The sequence below is a fragment of the Aulonocara stuartgranti genome (assembly GCF_965226115.1).
Source record: "Aulonocara stuartgranti genome assembly, chromosome: 7".
Classification (NCBI taxonomy): Eukaryota; Metazoa; Chordata; class Actinopteri; order Cichliformes; family Cichlidae; genus Aulonocara; species Aulonocara stuartgranti.
Window position 1 is genome coordinate 62,477,312 of NC_138945.1, and position 20,107 is coordinate 62,497,418.

At 39.0% G+C, this 20,107-nt stretch overlaps 2 protein-coding genes across 2 annotated transcripts; both read right to left on the reverse strand.

The window, feature by feature from the left end:
• Positions 1 to 273: 273 nt before the first annotated feature.
• On the reverse strand, positions 274 to 13,466 carry rhcgb (Rh family, C glycoprotein b). The gene is made up of 11 exons (XM_082542817.1): positions 13,106 to 13,466; positions 10,249 to 10,438; positions 9,456 to 9,606; positions 9,015 to 9,162; positions 8,716 to 8,882; positions 8,384 to 8,521; positions 2,982 to 3,118; positions 2,710 to 2,834; positions 2,544 to 2,617; positions 1,965 to 2,032; positions 274 to 1,412 (listed from the first exon to the last, which is right to left on the reverse strand). Exons 1-11 carry the CDS (start codon positions 13,323 to 13,325, stop codon positions 1,364 to 1,366), a joined length of 1,467 nt encoding a protein of 488 aa, XP_082398943.1. The 5' UTR covers positions 13,326 to 13,466; the 3' UTR covers positions 274 to 1,363.
• Positions 13,467 to 15,406: 1,940 nt separating this feature from the next.
• gdpgp1 (GDP-D-glucose phosphorylase 1) lies at positions 15,407 to 17,417 on the reverse strand. The gene is made up of 2 exons (XM_082538622.1): positions 17,229 to 17,417; positions 15,407 to 16,780 (listed from the first exon to the last, which is right to left on the reverse strand). The coding sequence occupies exon 2, from the start codon at positions 16,770 to 16,772 to the stop codon at positions 15,675 to 15,677; it is 1,098 nt and encodes a 365-aa protein (XP_082394748.1). The 5' UTR covers positions 16,773 to 16,780; positions 17,229 to 17,417; the 3' UTR covers positions 15,407 to 15,674.
• Between the last annotated feature and the right edge of the window lie 2,690 nt (positions 17,418 to 20,107).

A 20,107-nucleotide genomic window follows, 5' to 3' on the forward strand; every position in this document is an offset into this window, starting at 1 on the left:
AGATCTTATGGCTGATCTCTAGTTTGTTTTGGTCACCAGAGTGTCCCGGGAGAGCAATAAGAGTGCGACCTTTACCCTGAGTTGCATCGCCACTAAAGAGGAGCCGTTGAAGGAGGTACAGTCCCTCTCACATTTAAATTTGTATTTCAAGTGCACCGCTTCAAACAAAAATTTACGTGAAAGTGGCTACATTTATTTAATTGCTAAATATATCCAAACTTAATTATTCACATACAGACAAAGCAGGCATAGGACATTGTACACTTTCTTAATAACTTTTAATTTCCAAAATTACATTACGATCAATACAATCAGTGTAGAACGTTTAAGAATACAAATATCAACTTCTGACAAAACCAATTTTCAGATCAGTAATATCAATAAACATATCTGGTAACACATTCCTTCTATAGCCTATTTTACCATTAGCAAATTGTGACTAGCTGGAATCATCCAACAATCAAAAAGGTGTTGACTAATGTCTTTGTTGCTAACTCTAAAAGTACTCATAAGAAGAGGCCGCTGCACGAAGGGAAAAAGAACAGCATATTAACTTTATAAAATTCCTCATGTGTGATTGCATATTTACATTTCCATCATTCTTTGTAATGCTTGATAAGAGGGTGGTGATAACACGTTACCAAATGTATTCATTTATTTACTTTAATGTCACAGGATAACTTAGGTCTAAATCAATCAGTATCAAGATTAATACCCGTCTCATTGTAAAAATTCTCCATGAAGATACACACCAAAAGGAAAAAAAAAAAACCCTACTCAAATGCATCTAATGGAAATATCATTTTCAGATGTAACTAATGAGACAATGAAGGAAGCTGACAGAAAGGTTTGTCTAAAAGTTGTGTACTCTTAGATTTTACCTGCAGTTCATTACATCACACAGACCAAAATCATTTAGATTTGGATCAGGAGAAATGTTGAATAGGAGATTCTACAAATGCATCGCAACGTGGTTCAAAGCATAAGACAAAACTTTTCTCTTGAGTAGTTTAGGTCAGCTTTAGAGGTATTATTGCAAGCGACACGAGAATTTACATAAGTCAATTTACCGGTCTCTTTACTTTGAAATGAGGCAAATCAAGGTAATTCCCCCCACTGAATGTTTGACCTACTGTCAGCTGATTTAAATGGAATAATGTGTTCAGCTAGCAGAAGATACATTACTCCTCCAGTAGTTTTTAACTCAAACAAAAAACGAGATTTTGAAATACAATTCAGTCATAACATACTGACAAACATATCACTGTATGAAAAACAGCTGGTGCTGACAAGTGGTCATTAATTGCACGAAATGAACATTTTTGTCCAGTGGGAGAATGATAGGAAACAAGGCAGATGTCCATTAAGATCGAGCCCTGGACTCTGACTCCATGGTGAAATTTGACTCGGTGCTAGAAAACCAAATTTCACAAATTACAAGATCTGGCCTGAAGACATTCATGTGGTCATTACATATTAACTCTACTAAGAAGATTCCAAAAAATAATTACTAGTTGCATTTTTGTTTCTACTATAAACATGACTGTTGTTGCATAACTTCAAGGTCACATTGAAGAGTTAACCATGTGAAGCAGTTCTGTGGAAAACCCCGTATCAACAGAGAGCACAGGTTAACTTAGCAGCATAGAGCACAGCATCTGCGTTAGCATCTTATGATTAAACCCACACCTAGGGGTGGTAGGAGACGTCTATGTCTCTGAGGTGTCGTGTTATCCGCCACCTCACCTCCTGATTACACTGTATTCAACACCCTGAAAATATATCCCTCACACAATGGCAGGAGTTACATCAAGATGTGTGAATAATCCCAAAACTGTGCTGTGCTGCCATCGAGAGGAGACTGAATGCAGTACAGTCTTGAACAACAAAAGGCAATGACTGCATCATTAGTTTGGCATGAAAACAGCACAAATCCTCGACAGATAAAAGTAGGAGACACTTACATATCTTTGTTTTGCACGTGGTTGTTGTACTGCAGGATTGTTGGGATGCTCTCCTCCTCCTCTGGGACCTGTTGATATTAGAAGGCAAACATTGTGATCTCAGGAAGATAACAAGCATATGAACAACTATCGTCAGAATATCTGATTTCACGGTTTCTTATTAAATTTGGGGAAAAGTTAAAGAGTAAATTGGATTTTTGTACCAGAAGAAGAGTGAATGACGGCAGACTATTTGCAAATGTTAACGCTGGGTTGGAGAAACAGCCTCATAATGAGCAAAACACAACAACAAATGTTTCTACAAGTAGCATTAAACCAAGACTGTAATTTAAAATCTCTTTGTCAATTTATATACACATTGGAGCAAACGTGTGCTTCAAAAATAGGTATGACCATTTAATAAAATTCATCAGGATTTGTTTAATATCTTAAAGATGCCACTCAGGGATACCAATAAAGCTTTTTTCTTTTTGTGCATCCTAAAACTTTCTGTGTGCTGAAATAGCGACTGAATTCTGATTTTACATTGCAAATCCTTACATCCTCATAAATGTAAGGATGTTAAGATTTATCTCTCACCTCCCAGTAGGTCTCATCATCAAAGCAGTTGTCATCTGCAGGATCTCCCCAGATAGGTAGCCTTAAGATAGCGCCTAATAGGAAGAGAAAAACTAAGTCATTATCATCACTGTCTGAAAAGCAGTTTTTAACAAGTGTATATATTCTGTCAAACTGATTTCCTTACCAACAATGATGCCTCCACCTATGCCGAAGCACAACGCCACACAGAGGCCCGCTGCCTGGTGACCGCCCTGCGTTGTGGGTACCATGTCTTTGAATTTACCCTCAAAGTCAAAGGTGTTAACCAGCCTTTTTTTAAAAAAGGGGAGGGGAGCTCAATGAAAAGAATACAGGTATTGCAACTGTTTTTTCCTCTTTAAGCCATTTATTTGAAACGGGAAACACAGCCATAATGTCTGGCTGAATGTTTCCTTTTTGTAGGCAAGGAAAACTCACCCTTCATGGCCATAAACTTCAATAGATGCAGATGCAGCTGTAATGGCTCCCACAATGCCACCTACAACTCCTGGCATAGCGTGGAGGTTGTGGATTCCACACGTGTCCTGGATCTTCAGGTGCTTCTCCATGAATGGCTGAAAGATTTGTCTGATTTTACTACACAAGCATAGTTATAGTAATATCACTTTCTCACTTTAGTAGAGTAAGAGCACTCCTGTCACCAGTTTGCATGCTTGTGGGATGTTATCACAGGGAGACACTAAACAGTTTAGTTTAGTTTAGTTTATTTATTTATATAGCACTTTTAATTACAACAGTGGTGTTGACCAAAGTGCTGTACAAACATATAAATTACATAATAAAATAACACGCAATAAAATAGCAAAATCAGTCAACATCAATGCCAAATAGCTAATAACAAATAAATAAGTAAATAACTCTCGTGCAGTATTAAAAGCAGGTAAGTAGAAATGTGTTTTAAGATTTAAAAAGATTGAGGGTAGGAGCCTGTCTAATGTGAAGAGGCAAATCATTCGACAATTTAGACACCACGACTGCAAACGCACGATCACCTCTAAGAACCAGTCTCGACCTTGGTGTGGCCAAGAGCAAAAGATCACCCGATCTAAGAGCTCTAAGGGGCATATAAGACTGCAGTAGGTCTGACAGATACCGTGGGGCCTGTCCATTCAGTGCTTTATAACCAATAAGATATTATAATTGATTCTAAAACGTACAGGGAGCCAGTGAAGCGTGGTAAGCACAGGGGAGATATGTTCATTCCTCTTCGTCTGTGTCAAAAGACGAGCAGCGGCATTCTGGACCAGCTGGAGCCTTGCAAGACAGGCCGACTAATGCCTACATATAAAGAATTACAACAGTCCAGTTGGGATAGGATGAAAGCAGGAATTGCCCGTTCTAGGTTTTTAAAAGACAAAAAAGATCTCACCTTGGATAAAAGCCTCAGTTTAAAGAAAGACCGCTGTACAACTAAACTAATCTGTTTCGCAAAAGTGAACTTATTGTCAAATATAACCCCAAAATTTTTAGCATGCAATTTGATAAAAAGTTCTAAACTGTGCAAATTAAAATGTGAGGTTCTAGAATCGCAACTTTACAACCAAAAATGATCACGAGACACTGAAATAAAGGTTCTAGTGAAGCAGAACTGTTTCCCTTCAGCTGAAGATTGATCTGAGTGTCGTCAGCATATGAGTGAAAACTAACATTATAGTTCCTGAAAATAAGATCCCGAGGCAACATATATAGAGAGATATAGATACTGAGAGTCCTCCTGCTTAAATGGTAAATGGTAAATGGCCTGTATTTATATAGCGCTTTACTAGTCCCTAAGGACCCCAAAGCGCTTTACATATCCAGTCATCCACCCATTCACACACACATTCACACACTTCTAGAGGGATGTAAATGTTTAGGTAGGGGCCCTGTTGTAAAGTTGAAGACATTCAGATGTCCTGCTCTTAGGGAGGTGACGGCTAAGCAGAAAACAAGATCATAATTCTCTCTGTGAGTGAGGAGATATAGCCCCCCCGTGAGATGGGCCAACATGTGAGAGTTGTGGATGTTCTTTGTTTTTGGGAAGGTATAAAAGAGTTCAGGGCGGCGTCTTCTGTATCTTGTGTCGAGTTTGACTTCCCCTGTCTTGCTTTGACTGTTTTCAGCTGTTTCTTTCTACCAAGGTATTTAAGCCCCCTGATTAACCTTTCACATGTGTGACACCCAAGCCCCCAAGTATTAAAATAGTTTTTACAGCTAGACATGTAAAGGCAGTGTTGTTGTTTTTTTTTGTTTTGTTTTTTGTTTTGTTTTTGTTTCTATATTAGCAGAATGTTTGTGTTAAGCCATACACCAATAGCCAGTGCAAGAGAGTATGTTTTAGATATGCTGTCTGCAGAACTGATACCCCTGGCAGTCCACGAGTATACATTTGTCATCACTGACTTGTGGGACTTTGAGTGAGGCACAGACTTACTAGAGCAAAACTAAAAGCCTTAAAATGGAGATCCTGGTAAATTTCCTTACGTGGATGGTCGAGCATGCATCATGACTTAAAATGGAGATCAGTTCAGAGTGAGTTTGATATTGATGAAGTTCATTGTTGCTCTACCACCGATCTACACTGACTTGCTCACTATTGTTCAGGTTACCTGTCGAAAAATCTCACATAAAATGACTATTTGTCTGTAAAAAGATAAAAAGAACTTTTGAACTTTTAAAATCATATCAGTAATTTTAAAAGTTCAGAAGTTCTTTTTAAAATTACAGTTCAAAATACAGTAATGGAATGTGGAATCTGTTTTCTGTTATTTTTGTGCATTTAGCAAAAGCTACATTACTAAAGCACCACAACTTCCTTAGTTTTATTGCTCATATGTAGAATAATTTGCAAAACGTGTCACTTTCTCAAATTCATGCTTTAAATACAAGGGGCATTGGGTGCTGTTTATATATAGAAATACTGATGTCTCTGTACATTGGGGTACATCTGGGGTCACAAAGTGTCAGATCTTTGATAATTAATTAATTTTTGTTATAATTAATTGCAAACAACTATTTTGAGCCAGCATCCTAGGCTTTGCTTTAGTGATGAAAGGGTTGTTGAACAACATTATATTGATCAGAAATTCATGCAAGGGTCAAAAGTGTGAAATACAACCCCGGTCTACCCTCCTTATTTGTTGCACACATGGGAAATTTTGGGGTCATGGCAGAAAGAGCAAAACTTAAGAAAAACAAAATATAATAGGATAGGATAAGATGTTGGCTTCATCGGGTGAAGGCCTCCAGCTCGCACTGGAACGGTTCGCAGCCGAGTGTGAAGCAGCGGGAATGAGGATCAGCACCTCCAAATCTGAGGCCATGGTTCTCAGCCGGAAAAGGGTGGAGTGCCCACTCCGGGTCGGGGATGAGTTCCTGCCACAAGTGGAGGAGTTCAAGTATCTCGGGGTCTTGTTCGCGAGTGATGGGAGAAGGGAGCCGGAGATCGACAGACGGATTGGGGCTGCAGCTGCAGTAATGCGGACGCTGCACCGGTCCGTCGTGGTGAAGAGGGAGCTGAGTGTAAAAGCGAAGCTCTCAATTTACCGGTCGATCTACGTCCCTACCCTCACCTATGGCCACGAGCTGTGGGTAGTGACCGAAAGAACGAGATCGCGGATACAAGCGGCAGAAATGAGCTTCCTCCGAAGGGTGGCTGGCCTCTCCCTTAGAGATAGGGTGAGAAGTTCGGCCATCCGGGAGGGGCTCAGAGTAGAGCAGCTGCTGCTCCACATCGAAAGGAGCCAGCTGAGGTGGTTCGGGCATCTGACAAGGATGCCCCCTGGGCGCCTCCTGGGTGAGGTGTTCCAGGCATGTCCCACCGGGAGGAGGCCCCGGGGCAGACCCAGGACACGCTGGAGAGATTATATCTCTCGGCTGGCCTGGGAACGCCTTGGTATTCCCCCGGATAAGCTGGAGGACAGGGACGTGCAGAGAGGTTTAAAGGGGCGGGTGCTCAAAGTTAAAAAGGGGCACATTGAACCATGCTGAATAACAACAACACACATTCATCAAGAATCTAATATGGGAAGGGCAGGGCTGTGTTGATCTGAGACTGTAGACATTAAAAAGTCCACAGGAGAGATGGTAGCTGATTAAACAAGTGTCATGAGATAATAACAAAATGCAAAGATTGGTGACAGCGCTTGGAACCATAAGGCAACGAAAAACTGTGACATAAACTCGGCTCTGCCTGTGAATCACTCTTTGCTTCTCTTCTTCCTTCCATCCCATCATTTCATATATCACTCTCCACTTGCTGTCTATCTGAGAACAAGGCACAACTTGCTATTGCAATAAACTATAATCTAATTATCCACACCTAACAACTCCTGCACTTAATCTATAATAAAATGATGACAGAAAAATGTTATAGCACTGCCTTTAGTAGCCTCATACGCTCCTACTGTTTCCTCCTCATGTCCTTACCAGCCATGTCTGCACAATGTTATATCATGAGTAATAATTTAAAAAAATCTATATACATAAAACACACACATGCACGCACAGTGACATTTTAGACCTTCTTCAGAATACTGTATATACTATGGGCATCCTTACATTATTATTTATTACTAGAGCTACAATAATAAAGCAATGAGGAGGGGGAAGTAATAAATATGAAATAATGTATTTATGATGATTCCATTTGTTTCACTATCCACTCTGTGCAGGGCAAAGCTTATTACATTTTTAAACTGTAGAGATACAATCTTTTGTCTTATTTAAAATATAAATCTAATATAATCTGCTTCTTAATGTATGTTCTTTAAAATACAGCGTGTGTTTTTTAATATATTATAATTATTATTATGTGGACATGCATATTAGATCGTTTTTTAGTGAAATATAATCCCTCCAGAAAGGCAGGAAATGCCCAGAAACTTACTTTAAAACTAAATATGTTCCCTAAAACGGTGACAGAGCTACAGACCCATGACAGCCTTACACAGGTAGCCAGCAGCTGTGACCAGCACTACTTGTGCAGTTAATAAAAGGACAGGTAATGTTTGTCGCGCTGTTGCACACACAGCACGCTCGTTTGTTTCAGTTCGTCAGTTGCAACAAGACAGCTTACCAACGTGTACGTAATAAGCTAATACTCCTGTGTGCTACACACTACAGTGTGCGCTGTACACCTACTTACTGGGTTTGTCGCATCAGTCTGTGTCTCTGAGTTAACTTGTTTCTCCTACAGCTCCGGACCGCAAAAAATGCGCGTGCTCTTTGTGAGCTCGTTCCCGGCTCGTAACCAGCGCGTTCTGCCGTCGAGGGCGATCATTGGTTAAATGTGATCATGTGACTGATGCAAGCCAGATCCTTTTATTTAGCAAAACTATGATTAATAGTTAAATATTATTGTTGAGGGGCACAGACAGGACTCCGCACGCACACACACATAAAAATAATAATAAATAAATAAAAAAAATTTAAAAGTTGCCTCAACAAAAGGGCACTTTGGGCACTCATCAGGAAAGGGGCGGGTGCTCAAGCCCCTCTAGCCCCCCCCTCTGCACGTCCCTGCTGGAGGAGGTGGCTGGGGAGAGGGAGGTCTGGGCCTCTTTGCTTAGGCTGCTGCCCCCGCGACCCGGCCCCGGACAAAGCGGATGAAGATGGATGGATGGATGGAAGATAAAATAGAATAACATACTATACAAAATAGAATAAAATGCTTTGTTATAGTAGGAATAAATGCACTTGTCAGGGATAAAGTTACAATTGTGTGTGTGTGTGTGTGTGTGTGTGTGTGTGTGTGTGTGTGTGTGGTCATCAGCAGAGACCATGGTGTAAAGTCTGACAGCAGTTGGAAGGAAAGCATTAAAAGAAAAAAAATATCATACCGTGAGAAAGATATATCCAAGTGTGGAGATGATGCCACAGCAGAAACCTACAATAAGACAGCCATAGGGCATCAGCATGAACTCAGCTGCTGTTCCAGCTGCAACGCCTCCAGCAAGTGTGGAGTTCTGGATGTGAACCTGAGAAACAGGTGCAGAAAAATGTGTATCCTGGGTAAATAATCATCTGAAGGGTGCACTTGTTGAAAAATTTGTTTGCAGGATTGTTAAACTCTTTATAGATTTCTTGTTTTGGTTTGTATTCATCTCTTATTGTCATAATCATGTCCATGTGCATAATAGGTTATATCTAATAAGTGTTTGTAACTTGTTACCATGTCTAGTTTCCCATGCTTCTGGAAGAGGCTCGAGATGGCCACAGTGGTGAGAACAGTTGAGGCCAAACAAAGGTAAGTGTTGATGGCGGCTCTGTGCTGCCCATCCCCGTGATCACAGATAGCTGAGTTGAAGCTGGGCCAGAACATCCACAGGAACAGGGTGCCTGTGCCATAGTGATATAAGTCACGAGGAACAGGGAGTTTTGTGAGATTAAATAGATAAAAAAAAACTCTTATAAATCAAAAGCAATACTAAACATGACCATGTGCAGTTGTGGGTAGTAAACAGAGTTTACCAATCATTGCAAAGACATCTGAGTGGTAGACAGAGCCCTGCAGACGACTGCTCTGGTGCAAGTTAGGACGATAGAGCATCCATGACACGGAAAGACCATAATAGCCTCCAAATGTGTGAATCACCATGGAGCCTCCAGCATCTCTGGCCTTCAGGAATAAAAGAATAGCATTAGGCCAAAACTATATTTCCTACTCTGCAGTCTGCTATGAGAAGCAGATTCTGAGCAGGTGTGGTCGTGGACTTGAGATGCATGTGTGTGTGTGTGTGTGTGTGTGTGTGTGTGTGTGTGTGTGTGTGTGTGTGTGTGTGTGTGTGTGTGTGTGTGACATGAACTAAAGGAGCTCCTGTTTTTACAACTGGAAATTATATGTATTGTCTGATTAGATAGCATTTTTATTATATATTTTTGGTGAAGTATAATCTGATTGTTAAAACTTACATGTATAACACTTAGGATGATAAATTCCTCGACAGCAAACAGTGTAATCCCAAACAAAGTCAGAACCATTAGCTGGACTGGACTGACTTTTCCCAGCAATGCTCCATAGGCAATTAAGCAGCCAGCCACGCAGAAATCAGCATTGATCAGGCTGAAGAAGGCAAAACAGCCAAAATGTAAAGGACAAGCAAGGAAATAAAAGAGCATTACTTCTCTGCACTGGCCTTGTGCAAGATCATCATATTTATTTGGCTAAGAGTGCACTTATTCGGAAATGAATGAACTAACAATGCTGCATTTTGTACACTTAACATAGATTCACATGGGTGGCAAATGAAAAGAAAACACATCTTAATGTGTTTCAGTAGAAACTATGCTCCCAGGCAGGGTCACGGTTTTGAATTACCCCATGTGGATCACTTTCTCTATCTCTATTTTACACACAAACACAGCTATCATATCTTTGGCAGCACTTCAGAAGTAGCATAATTTCCCATTACCCCCAATTTCAGTCTAACTTCCAACCACAAACACAAACTCTTGGGTGGCTGAAAAACATCTTTGTGGCAATTTTTCAGACTGGTTTCTCCACCTACACTTTTTTCTTCTGGATACAGGTGGAAACATATTCCCATAGGAGAGACCGTATTTGAATCAAAGACAAGACCTCATAGCATGAATCACATTATTTCATAACATGACCTGTTATATAATATCTGTAAGTCATTCATTTAAGATTTTTTGTGTGTGAAGTGATTCCTTTAAATCATGAGCAATAAAACTGAACTATTACTTTTCAATTCCAATTCTGATCTTCCCATCAGCGTCCAGCGAGTGGAACCAGCCCTGCATCAGCAGTGCCCACTGTAGACCAAAGGCAGCGATGAGGAAGTTGAAACCTACTCCTCCGAAGCTGTATCGCTTAAGAAATGTCATGAGGAAACCAAATCCAACAAATATCATCACATGGACATCTTGGAAACCTAACAGAAAAATGTGATTAGAAGAGCAGTACAGAATAGAAGTAGAAAAAAGGAAAGGAATGGTAGTAGGGACAGCTTGGTGGCATAGTGGTTATAACGTTTTTACTTTCAAACTCATGTTGTGGATAGTCACTTACAGTCTGCCAACACACAACTAGAGTAAACAAAGTAAGTGTCTGAAGGGTTGATGCAAAAATTGTGGAAAGAGCGGAAAATCTAAAAGAGGGCTCATGTAGACAAAACTAGAAAAAAAAAGAATAAAAAAGAAAACCTGGCTTTAAACAATTTAGGGATGATTTGCACAGCAAATTAGCATTTTTAATATAAAAGTGAAATATATAAATCAAAGGTTTATTTATTTTAATAATTAATCATTGTGTAAAATGTGCTTGATATTTCCACATGTATCCAAATGCAGTAAATTTCATTTGACCAGATTCCATTAAATGTAACATTTACATTGTGCTTATGTAACAAAATTACATGGAAACTTTACATGTAATCCATTTACTTCAAGTCAGCCTTCCATGCACCATGACTATATTTTATGTCTTAGTAAGCATGTGTTATGGATCTATTCATTTTCTTCGGCTCGTTCATTCAGTTGGGATAGAATGGTAAATGGACTGATTCTTATATAGTGCTTTTCTATTCTCCCGGAGTACTCAAAGCGCTCTATACAACATGCCTCATTCACCCCCACTCATACAAGCACTTCTAAACTCAAGTGCAACTAATTCACACTCTGATGAATGCATCAGAGGGTAATTTGGAGTTAGTATTTTGCCCAAGGATATTTGTATGCTGAGGAACCTTCCGATCAGTAGCTGATCTGCTCTACAACCTGAGCCACCCCACTCCCTGTCACAGCTGTGACAGAGACACACACACTGTGAAACACAGGGAGACAGAAAACCATTCACATTCGCACATAAGGATAATTTAGAATCACCGTTAAACTAACACGCATGTCTTTGAACTGTGGGAAGCCAAAATACCAAGAGGGAACGCATGCAGACACAGGAAGCATATGCAAACTGGGGGCATGCAGGCTGGTGGATTCAAACCCACAACCTTCTTGCAATGGGGTGATTCTGCCCCAAGTAGGTACTATTTAAAGTACACGTTCTCTCAGAATAACTGAGCTTTAAATGTGACTATATAAAATCGTATGCAAAGATATTTTTGATTTCAAAAATGCTAATCACACCCATCGTTGTCCTTTTTTCTTTCTTAATCTGATACTAATTAACCTGTGATCTTTTATAGGTTACATTGTGTACTCTTGAATTTAGAGGAAAAACTGTCACCTTCAGAGCTCTGTCTACCATGCAGTTTACTTTTACAATATGTCATCAGGAGTCATGAGGGCTTATTAAATAACAGGGGGTAAAATGTGAAGATGACTCGAGGACTCTGTGTGTATTTACTGTTGCAGATTAGATGATGACATGTTTTGATGATGCAGAGTTACATCTAGTTACTTATGCAGGTGCTAACCCTTAGGGTTTGCAGGAAATGTCTTTAAAAGTAACACGGGCAGACCAGGAAAACGATGACAGTGATGATTTGGCAGTTTCCATGAATCTGGAGGGTCTGTAGTGCAAGTATGGACAACACCTGCTCAAAATCATTGTAATTATTTAAAGTAGATCTAGCAACACGTTTTTGGGGTTTTTTTTTAAATTAGGTTATTTATATATCTATCTAACTAAAGTTAGTTATATTTAATAAATTGTCAGGAATTGCATAACTCCATTAAATTAAGCCAAAAAAAAATCTGTCAGGTCTTAGAAGTTCAGATCAATCAAGATTAAAAGTATAAAAATCTAGAGATTATATTTACAGCTACACACTTGAAGAAGTGTTCTTTAATCATGAGACAGGCAGTACCTGACATGACTAGCAAATAGGATACATAGATACCAGCATGCACAGCAGCATTATTTACAACATAACACTGCAACTGTCTCACACGTTGTGAGGCGCAATAGGTGCCACTGCACTGTGAAACAATAAGCTGCAAATGTTTTAGCACAAGTTCTTTTTTTCTGTCTTCGAACTAACATAGCCAGCAAAGCCTGAGATGTTGCAAACTGCCTGCAGTTAAACTGATCAATTTAAAACCGGGTATTTTCAGTCTCCAATTTTAACGTGTATCAGGAAAAGAACTTCTCATCTGACATCCAACACCACATCTCAGATGGCTTAGCCTTATCGACAGCCTGACATTGACACTGTGGGCTGTGTTGTAGAGTTTCCACAACCATACATCCAATATATCCCGCCATGTTACATGATCTTTAAAATCTCATAATCTAAACAAAACATATTATCAAAATTAGACACACTTTATTGCTTAGTATGGACATTAAGCTTCTTCTTTTTCTTTTTTTTTTTTTAACAGGACGAGGCCTTAGAGGAGTCAAATCCTTGGGGAAAATTCACCTAGGAGTCAGATCTTTGTCAGCAATGTGAAGGTAATTTGTAAGGTTAGCATAATATGAGGTCTGAAACTGGTAAGTCAACCAGAAGCTTTTTACTGGACTGGAAAAAACTATTTGCTAGCAGAGATAAAATTATAGAACAAATATCTAATTGTACATAGAAATGGATACATTACAGAATTTACTGGTGAAGAAAGATAGAAATAAAGAAATTACTTACTTGGATATCTGAAGTAGAAGTCATTCTCAATGTCTGTTAAATTTGAATGTTTTCTGTGCTCTACCCAGTGCGCATCTGACTCGTGATCATAACGCATAAAAACCCCAAACAAGATGATCATGGCAGTCTGCCACACAATGCAAACGGCTGGAAGACTCAGATGAACATTGGTGTTCTTTTCACGATCACACATTTCCCTAAAGCTCTGACAAGCTCCCATTGCTTTTGATTACTTAAAATAGATTTTCTAAAAAATAAAAATAATAATAAAAAACAACAACATATATGTATAGTTTTTTTTAGTTTTTTTTTTTTTTTTATCTCAATGCCTTATTATCTGAATTCTGAATTATTCTGCTGAGCTGCTCTCTGCAAAAGTGACAGACGCTTTAAAGGTCTGAGCATTTTTCAAGATGGGACTCTGAGGACACACCCACAGACTCTCCCTACAAATTGCAAGTCACATGCGACTCTTTTCAGTGATATCTAGATTTTGAATTTTGATTTTAGCATATTTTCAGTTTTTACTAAAATTTTGATCAAACCAAATCAAACTTTATTCACATCCTAAATAATCTGCAAAAACGTTGTTCCTTAAATTTCGTTGGTTAGGCTTTATGTTTGCTTAGCATGTAATATAACAGCGAGATTAACTTATTCCTTAGGACAAAAAGCCAATTTTTGGAAAACAAATGAAGCTTTTCAATAATAATAGAGGCTTGTACAGAACTTGCAGTTAATGTTTTCTTATTTCTAGATGGCTACAGGGGACATTCTTCTCTCCTTGCTCAGGGCTGTTTCGATGAACTGTAAATAATGTCTAAGATACATGACAGGTTTGATTGAAACAGCCATCATTGAGTTTAAGGTTGAAACAAATGTGCATTTTTCTGGTTCATACAAGCAAATTATAGAGAACATTTTCACTTTCACTTTCACATTAAAACATTTTATTGCACTTAGTGCTCAGAAACAATGAAAGCGGAGTAAAATAAAGAATCAGTAAACTGGAACAAATAATTTGGATTAAATATCCAAAACTTCAGGTCTTTTCAAAATAAAATTAAAATGCCTTTATTTTTTTCAGCAAGGTTATGAGCACTATATCCTTTTTAGTTGTCTTCCACATATGGAATTCCTATAGTGTTGCTATAACCTAACAATAGCTTAATATTGGAATGCATGTTATTTAAAGCTTGTAGTTCTGTCTCTGATCGAGACCAAATCAAACAAATATCTTTAATTAATCCCCCAGCAAATAATCTGTGTGAAAAACATGTTTTCCTGATTAAACACGAAGTTCCCATTTATCCAGGTATAGACCAGCAAAAGAAGGACTATAGTAACTCCCGTTAATCTGTTTAAATACTTTGCCCTGTCTGCTAAATAAATATAATAAATATTAAAACTGTCAAACCATTTTGAACCATTATAGGAGAAAAAGAGCGAGTTGGCAGCCAAGCATACAGATTAATGTGCTACTGAGTGATCCCCAGTGAGGAGCCTCATTACAACAGGTGAGCAGACAGCTCCTCTCGCTACTGCTGCTACCTTGGTGATGTCGTTCTAGCAAATGATTTGCTCTTCAGAGATTATGTCTAGCATTGATGTTTATCTGAGAACCACTGTCAGGCTTTCTGAAGTGAGTTTTTGAAACTCATAATGCCCGATGTAGTGTTGTTATTTGACAATAGCTGTGAACTAACTTTGGGCTTGTTGTGCAGTTTTATTTATGGTGGAGCCAGGATAACTGTCAGGTGACAGTTATTTAGGTAATGTTACCAATAACATTAAATAACATAGGAACGCGTTGGGTGACTGAAAGCGTAACATGCTGACGATTTGTCACATTGAGAACGTGTTGGGATAACAGCTGTGGAAAATACCCAGTATCCAAAACACAAGGACAAAATGCATCCTTCAAGCTGCTGGCTTTTACATAAGGCACGATCATCTTTTCACTACAAATAGACAAGAATATAGTATGTCAAGAATATTATGTCCAAATCTCAAAATGCCCCTATGCCTGATTTCCACAGAACTTACAGCCCTTAATTCTCAGTAATGTGCTCCTTTCTATTGAACCAATGCAAAACCTTTTGTACCCAATGACACTTATTGTTATTATCTACTTTGCTTGGAAAAATGTAACCTATCACCATGCTCCTTTTACACCAAACATAAAATGCTCACATGTAACAAATAGCATTCACAATCGCCCTGTGCCACCACACCCGAGCTTCTCCTGACCCGATTAAACTTGGCTAAGAACAGCAATTCATTAAACAGACAGACACAAAACTCCATTCTTTAGTCACATTTTATTTGATATCAGTTTTGCTAAAACACATTCATTAACCAATTAAAGCACATTTTATCTTGTAAATATCATAAATCTCAACATGTGTAATCTCTTTCATTGTACAGGGAAGATTCTGACACACATTCAGTACAGTATTGCAGTTTTTACAATTTAATTCAAAATCCAGAGGCCAGATTCATCCATTTATGCCATCAAAAGTCTAAGACCCTTCCAGCCCAGCTGTAAGTTGATGAAAATGACCGCACATTATGAACACAATAAATGTTCAGTAAGCTGCTGTTCCAGCTGATGAAACTCATCTTCAGGCAAAAGATAGCTCTGGATTACATCAACGACATCTTTCTCTGTCATGCGCTCAAAGTCCTTTTTGCTCTTAAAGGGTAAATGTCCAGCCAGTTCACATAGAGCAACATTAAAGGCAGACTCCTCTTTGGCACCGAAGCAGGATATTCTGGGCCACACAGCAACGCGAACACCTTTTCTTGAACAGAAATCCTTTTCACCTTGCGTTTGAACACACGGCGGGCTTCCTCTAGTCAAAAAGAGGTTATGAGCAATATTATCATTCACAAGAAAATCTGTGACTTCACAGATAGTTTGGGCCACTTTCTCCACCTCCTCTGATTCTGCATAAAACAAAAAGCCTGCCGGGAAATCCAAAATTCGATAAAATCCCTTTTCAGGACATAAAGGTTTAACTGGCTTAGACTCTATCTTGAGGGGATGGTCTAGGTAATATCCATGGAGGTGTAAATGATTGACAGATGCAAATGCTCCCAGACTGTTGAACCCCACACGGAAACCGGGATCAGAGCTCAGAAGCACAGCTTCAATGCCGACATGGATTGCAAACTTTGTCAGGATCTGTGGGCGACAGTGAGCAGGATCTGGGACAAAGAGACAATGTCCAAACTCTAGAGGGCTAACATTGACCAACACAACCATCTTCTGGGGTTGAGGACACTCTGCATTGTTAGTCAAAGGTGTACCTCCTTTTTTGTCCTTTATCATCTCAAATATGATTTCATCGTGTTTAATTTTGTTAAAGTTAAACTGCTTGGCATTGAACTCCTGCTTAATGCTCATGATCTCCTGTGGCTTTCTTCTCTCTATTCCTCTTTGGATATTCAGCTGAGCCACGTAGCCATGAGAACCCAGCAGGACCCGCGTTTTTAAATCCCCCAGATGGTAGCGAAATATGCCCCGTGCCATCCTGTCTGCCCAGCCGCCTTGGATGGCGGTGTCAAACTTTGTTGATGCAGAGTTTTTAGCGGAATTGTTTCCACTGATCCGATACACATCAGTGACGAAGTGCTGATGGCTATACACAAACTGGATGGACATGTTGGAATCTGTTGATGAGTGAAACAAGAGGAATTACATTTGATAACAGTCACTGAGGTCGGTCATTTAGGTCAGGCAGACACGTGTATGCATGTTTAGTTTACGTCATATCAATAATTTGGCAAATAACGTTTGTTTCACCGGCAATGCCAACAAAAAACCTATAGAAATACCTATAGTTACACAAGAAAACTAGAAAAAACATTAACATCTGGACGCTAAAACAAGTGATTGTATAACTTTCAAAAAGTTCAGTTCTCAGAGGCTTAATTAAGTAATTTTCATGCGGAAAGTTTGAACAAAGTTCCAGCTTTATTATCAGACAGTGCACTGGTATCAAACTAGTGTCTGAGGCAGTATAGCCTGCTATTCACCTCACAGAGCAATTTTACTTCATTCAATGGACGGCTTTTAATGATTCATGCATGATTGAATTGAATTTTACAGTGACCTTACCTCTTCACATTTGACACCGTGTCAAATCACAAACCGACAGCAGCTAAAACGCCTGTTAACAACACGGTTAAATAATTTTCCCATTCAATCGAAAGGTTTATACATGTTTACATCTTCAATCAGATGTCTACAACCGGTTAGCTTGGCAAGCTAGCTTCGTGCTCTTCTTCGCTGGTGTGTATTAGTGCATTTCCGGCTCCTTGTTTCAGAATAAAAGATTCTGTTTATTATTAACCTTTATTTAACCAGGAAAAGTCCCATTGAGATTAAAAACCTCTTTTGCAAGGGAGTCCTGGCCAAGAGGCGACAACACGTTAAAATTACAAAGTTACATACATATTATAAATAACAATTACATTTTAAAAACATTTTTCTCTGGCTCTCTCAATCTGGACTTAAAAGCATTTAATGAAATAAGATCTGCTATCTTCCAGTCTTTTTGCATCATGTTCCATGTGAAAGGGGCAGCATAAGTAAAAGCCCTCTTTCCCAGTTCAGTTCTGGCAAATGGAACATTGAGCAATAAAAGATCGCTTGAACGCAGGCTGTAAGAAACAGTACTTCTCCGTGTGAGCAGATCGCAAATGTAGGTGGGCATTTGTCCAAGCAGGGCCTTATAAATAAAGATGCACCAGTGAGCAAACCTCCTGGAGGACAACGAAGGCCATCCCACTCGAGCGTACAGATCACAACAATGGGTCAAGGCCCTACAGTTTGTAATAAACCGTAAGGAGGCATGATAAACTGAGTCAATCTTATGAAGACACTGGGCGGAAGCATTCATGTACAGCAGATCACCATAATCTAAAACAGATAAAAATGTAGCATTTACAAGACGCTTTTTTGTCTCAAAAGAAAAGCAAAATTTGTTTCGAAAGAAAAATCCCAATTTTAGTTTGAGTTTTTTCACAAGATTGTCTATGTGAGGTTTAAAGGTCAGAGAATCATCAATTAAAAAGCCAAGATATTTATACGTATGCACCACTTCTATGAGGTTTCCCTCAAGAGTGGACACCAAGGGGACAGTTTGAGGAAATCTCTTCATGTTTGAGAACAACATTAGCTTTGTCTTTTCAGCATTGAGAACCAATTTCAGCTCCAGAAGTGTGTGCTGAACCACGTCAAAAGCTTTCTGCAACGATTCTATTGCCTTTTCAAAGTTTGAGCCAAAGGAATAAATAACTGTGTCATCAGCATAAAAATGCATACTAGCATTGGACACATTTTGTCCCAAATCATTTATATACATGATGAACAGCAGAGGTCCTAAAATTGAACCCTGTGGCACCCCAGTGTGAATATTCAAAAGTTCTGAGCACAGATTTTCACATTTAATGCATTGAGTCCTGTCACTCAAATAATTAGTAAACCAGGAGACAACATGTCTAGACAGCCCCAAAGAAAGAAGCCTATGCTTTAAAATGGCGTGATCCACAGTGTCGAAAGCTTTTGACAGGTCAATAAAGAGAGAAGCACAGTGCTGTTTTTTATCAAGAGCAACAAGTATGTCATTTATCACTTTTGTGGCAGCCGTGAAGCTAATCATAGACCTAAAGCGCTCATTTCAAATTAGTTTAGTTAGTTTAGTATATTAATATAGCATTAAAATAATAGTATTAACATTTGTATTTTTATGCTAGTACCACTGTAATGTATTTTTAGACTACTGACAAAGTGATTTTTGCATTACTGAAAAGAAATCTGTGGATTTTATGCCCAAATGGAAAACATACTAAAAAATGCATGCAAGTTTAACGTAAAACAAGCCCTTTTCTCAAGGTGTCTCTTGTTCATTTAAAGGAACAGTGAATATAGGCTATTCAATTTTTTGTTTTTATAAAGAACAACAAAAATAGATTTCTTCAGCTATCAACGGTGCATTTTTTTATATTCTCCATTCTCTGTTACCAATTGTATCCCAGCTACCATAGGGCGAGAGCCACGGTACTAACACATAGAGACAGACAACCATTCACACTCACATTCAGATCAGAGGGCAATCTAGAATTATCAACTAACCTTACCCCATTAACTGCATGTCTTTGGACTGGCAGATCACTGTGGAATGGTCTGCCCCGAGTTTACAACTGTTTATAAAACATATTTATTTGCTAAAGCCTTTGGCACTCCTTTAAGGGGTTGACTCAATTTGACTTTTTTTTAAAAACACATTTGATGTTATTTTTTTGTTTATGCTATTTGTATATGGCCCGCCCTCTTGGTCAAGATGGACATCACAATTCTGCCTAATCAAATTTTATGTATGTGGTTAGAGACCAGCCACATATAAGGTTAACCCATTCATCTGCCTCCTCCTCCACCACTCCTATGCCTCCTTCCACATTTCCACCTCAACCAGTTCCTTCTCATCTCCAGCTTCATCTCCGAAACTGAAGTCATCCCTCTAATACATGAAAACATGCTTGTTTAGTCCTAATATTGTCCCAATTTCTTATTGTCACCAGATCATACGTACGACTGTCCCATCTCTGGACAGCTAACAACGAGCCAGCTAAACAACCAGCTGGTTATGATGACCCAACATTATGCCAGATAATTTTAGGTTCAGGTGTCCAAAAAATAATTCTTTCCCTCTATTAAACAGTTTGATTACATTTTCACATCATACTAGAGTTTATTTGCTGTGTGTTTGAGTCCAACAATGTTAGATCCACTTCAAAGAAAGTTTCAATAACGCCAGTTGACGGCAGCTATCAACAGCAAAAAACTGCAGCACTTACCGACAGGAAGTTCAGGATATCCTAAGCAACTCACCTCAGCAATGCTGTCATCAGGCAGAAGTGAGCTTCACTGACTCATCAGCTCACATCAGCTTTCAGTTTTACAGCCTCCTCCAGAGTAAATAGATATGGACATAT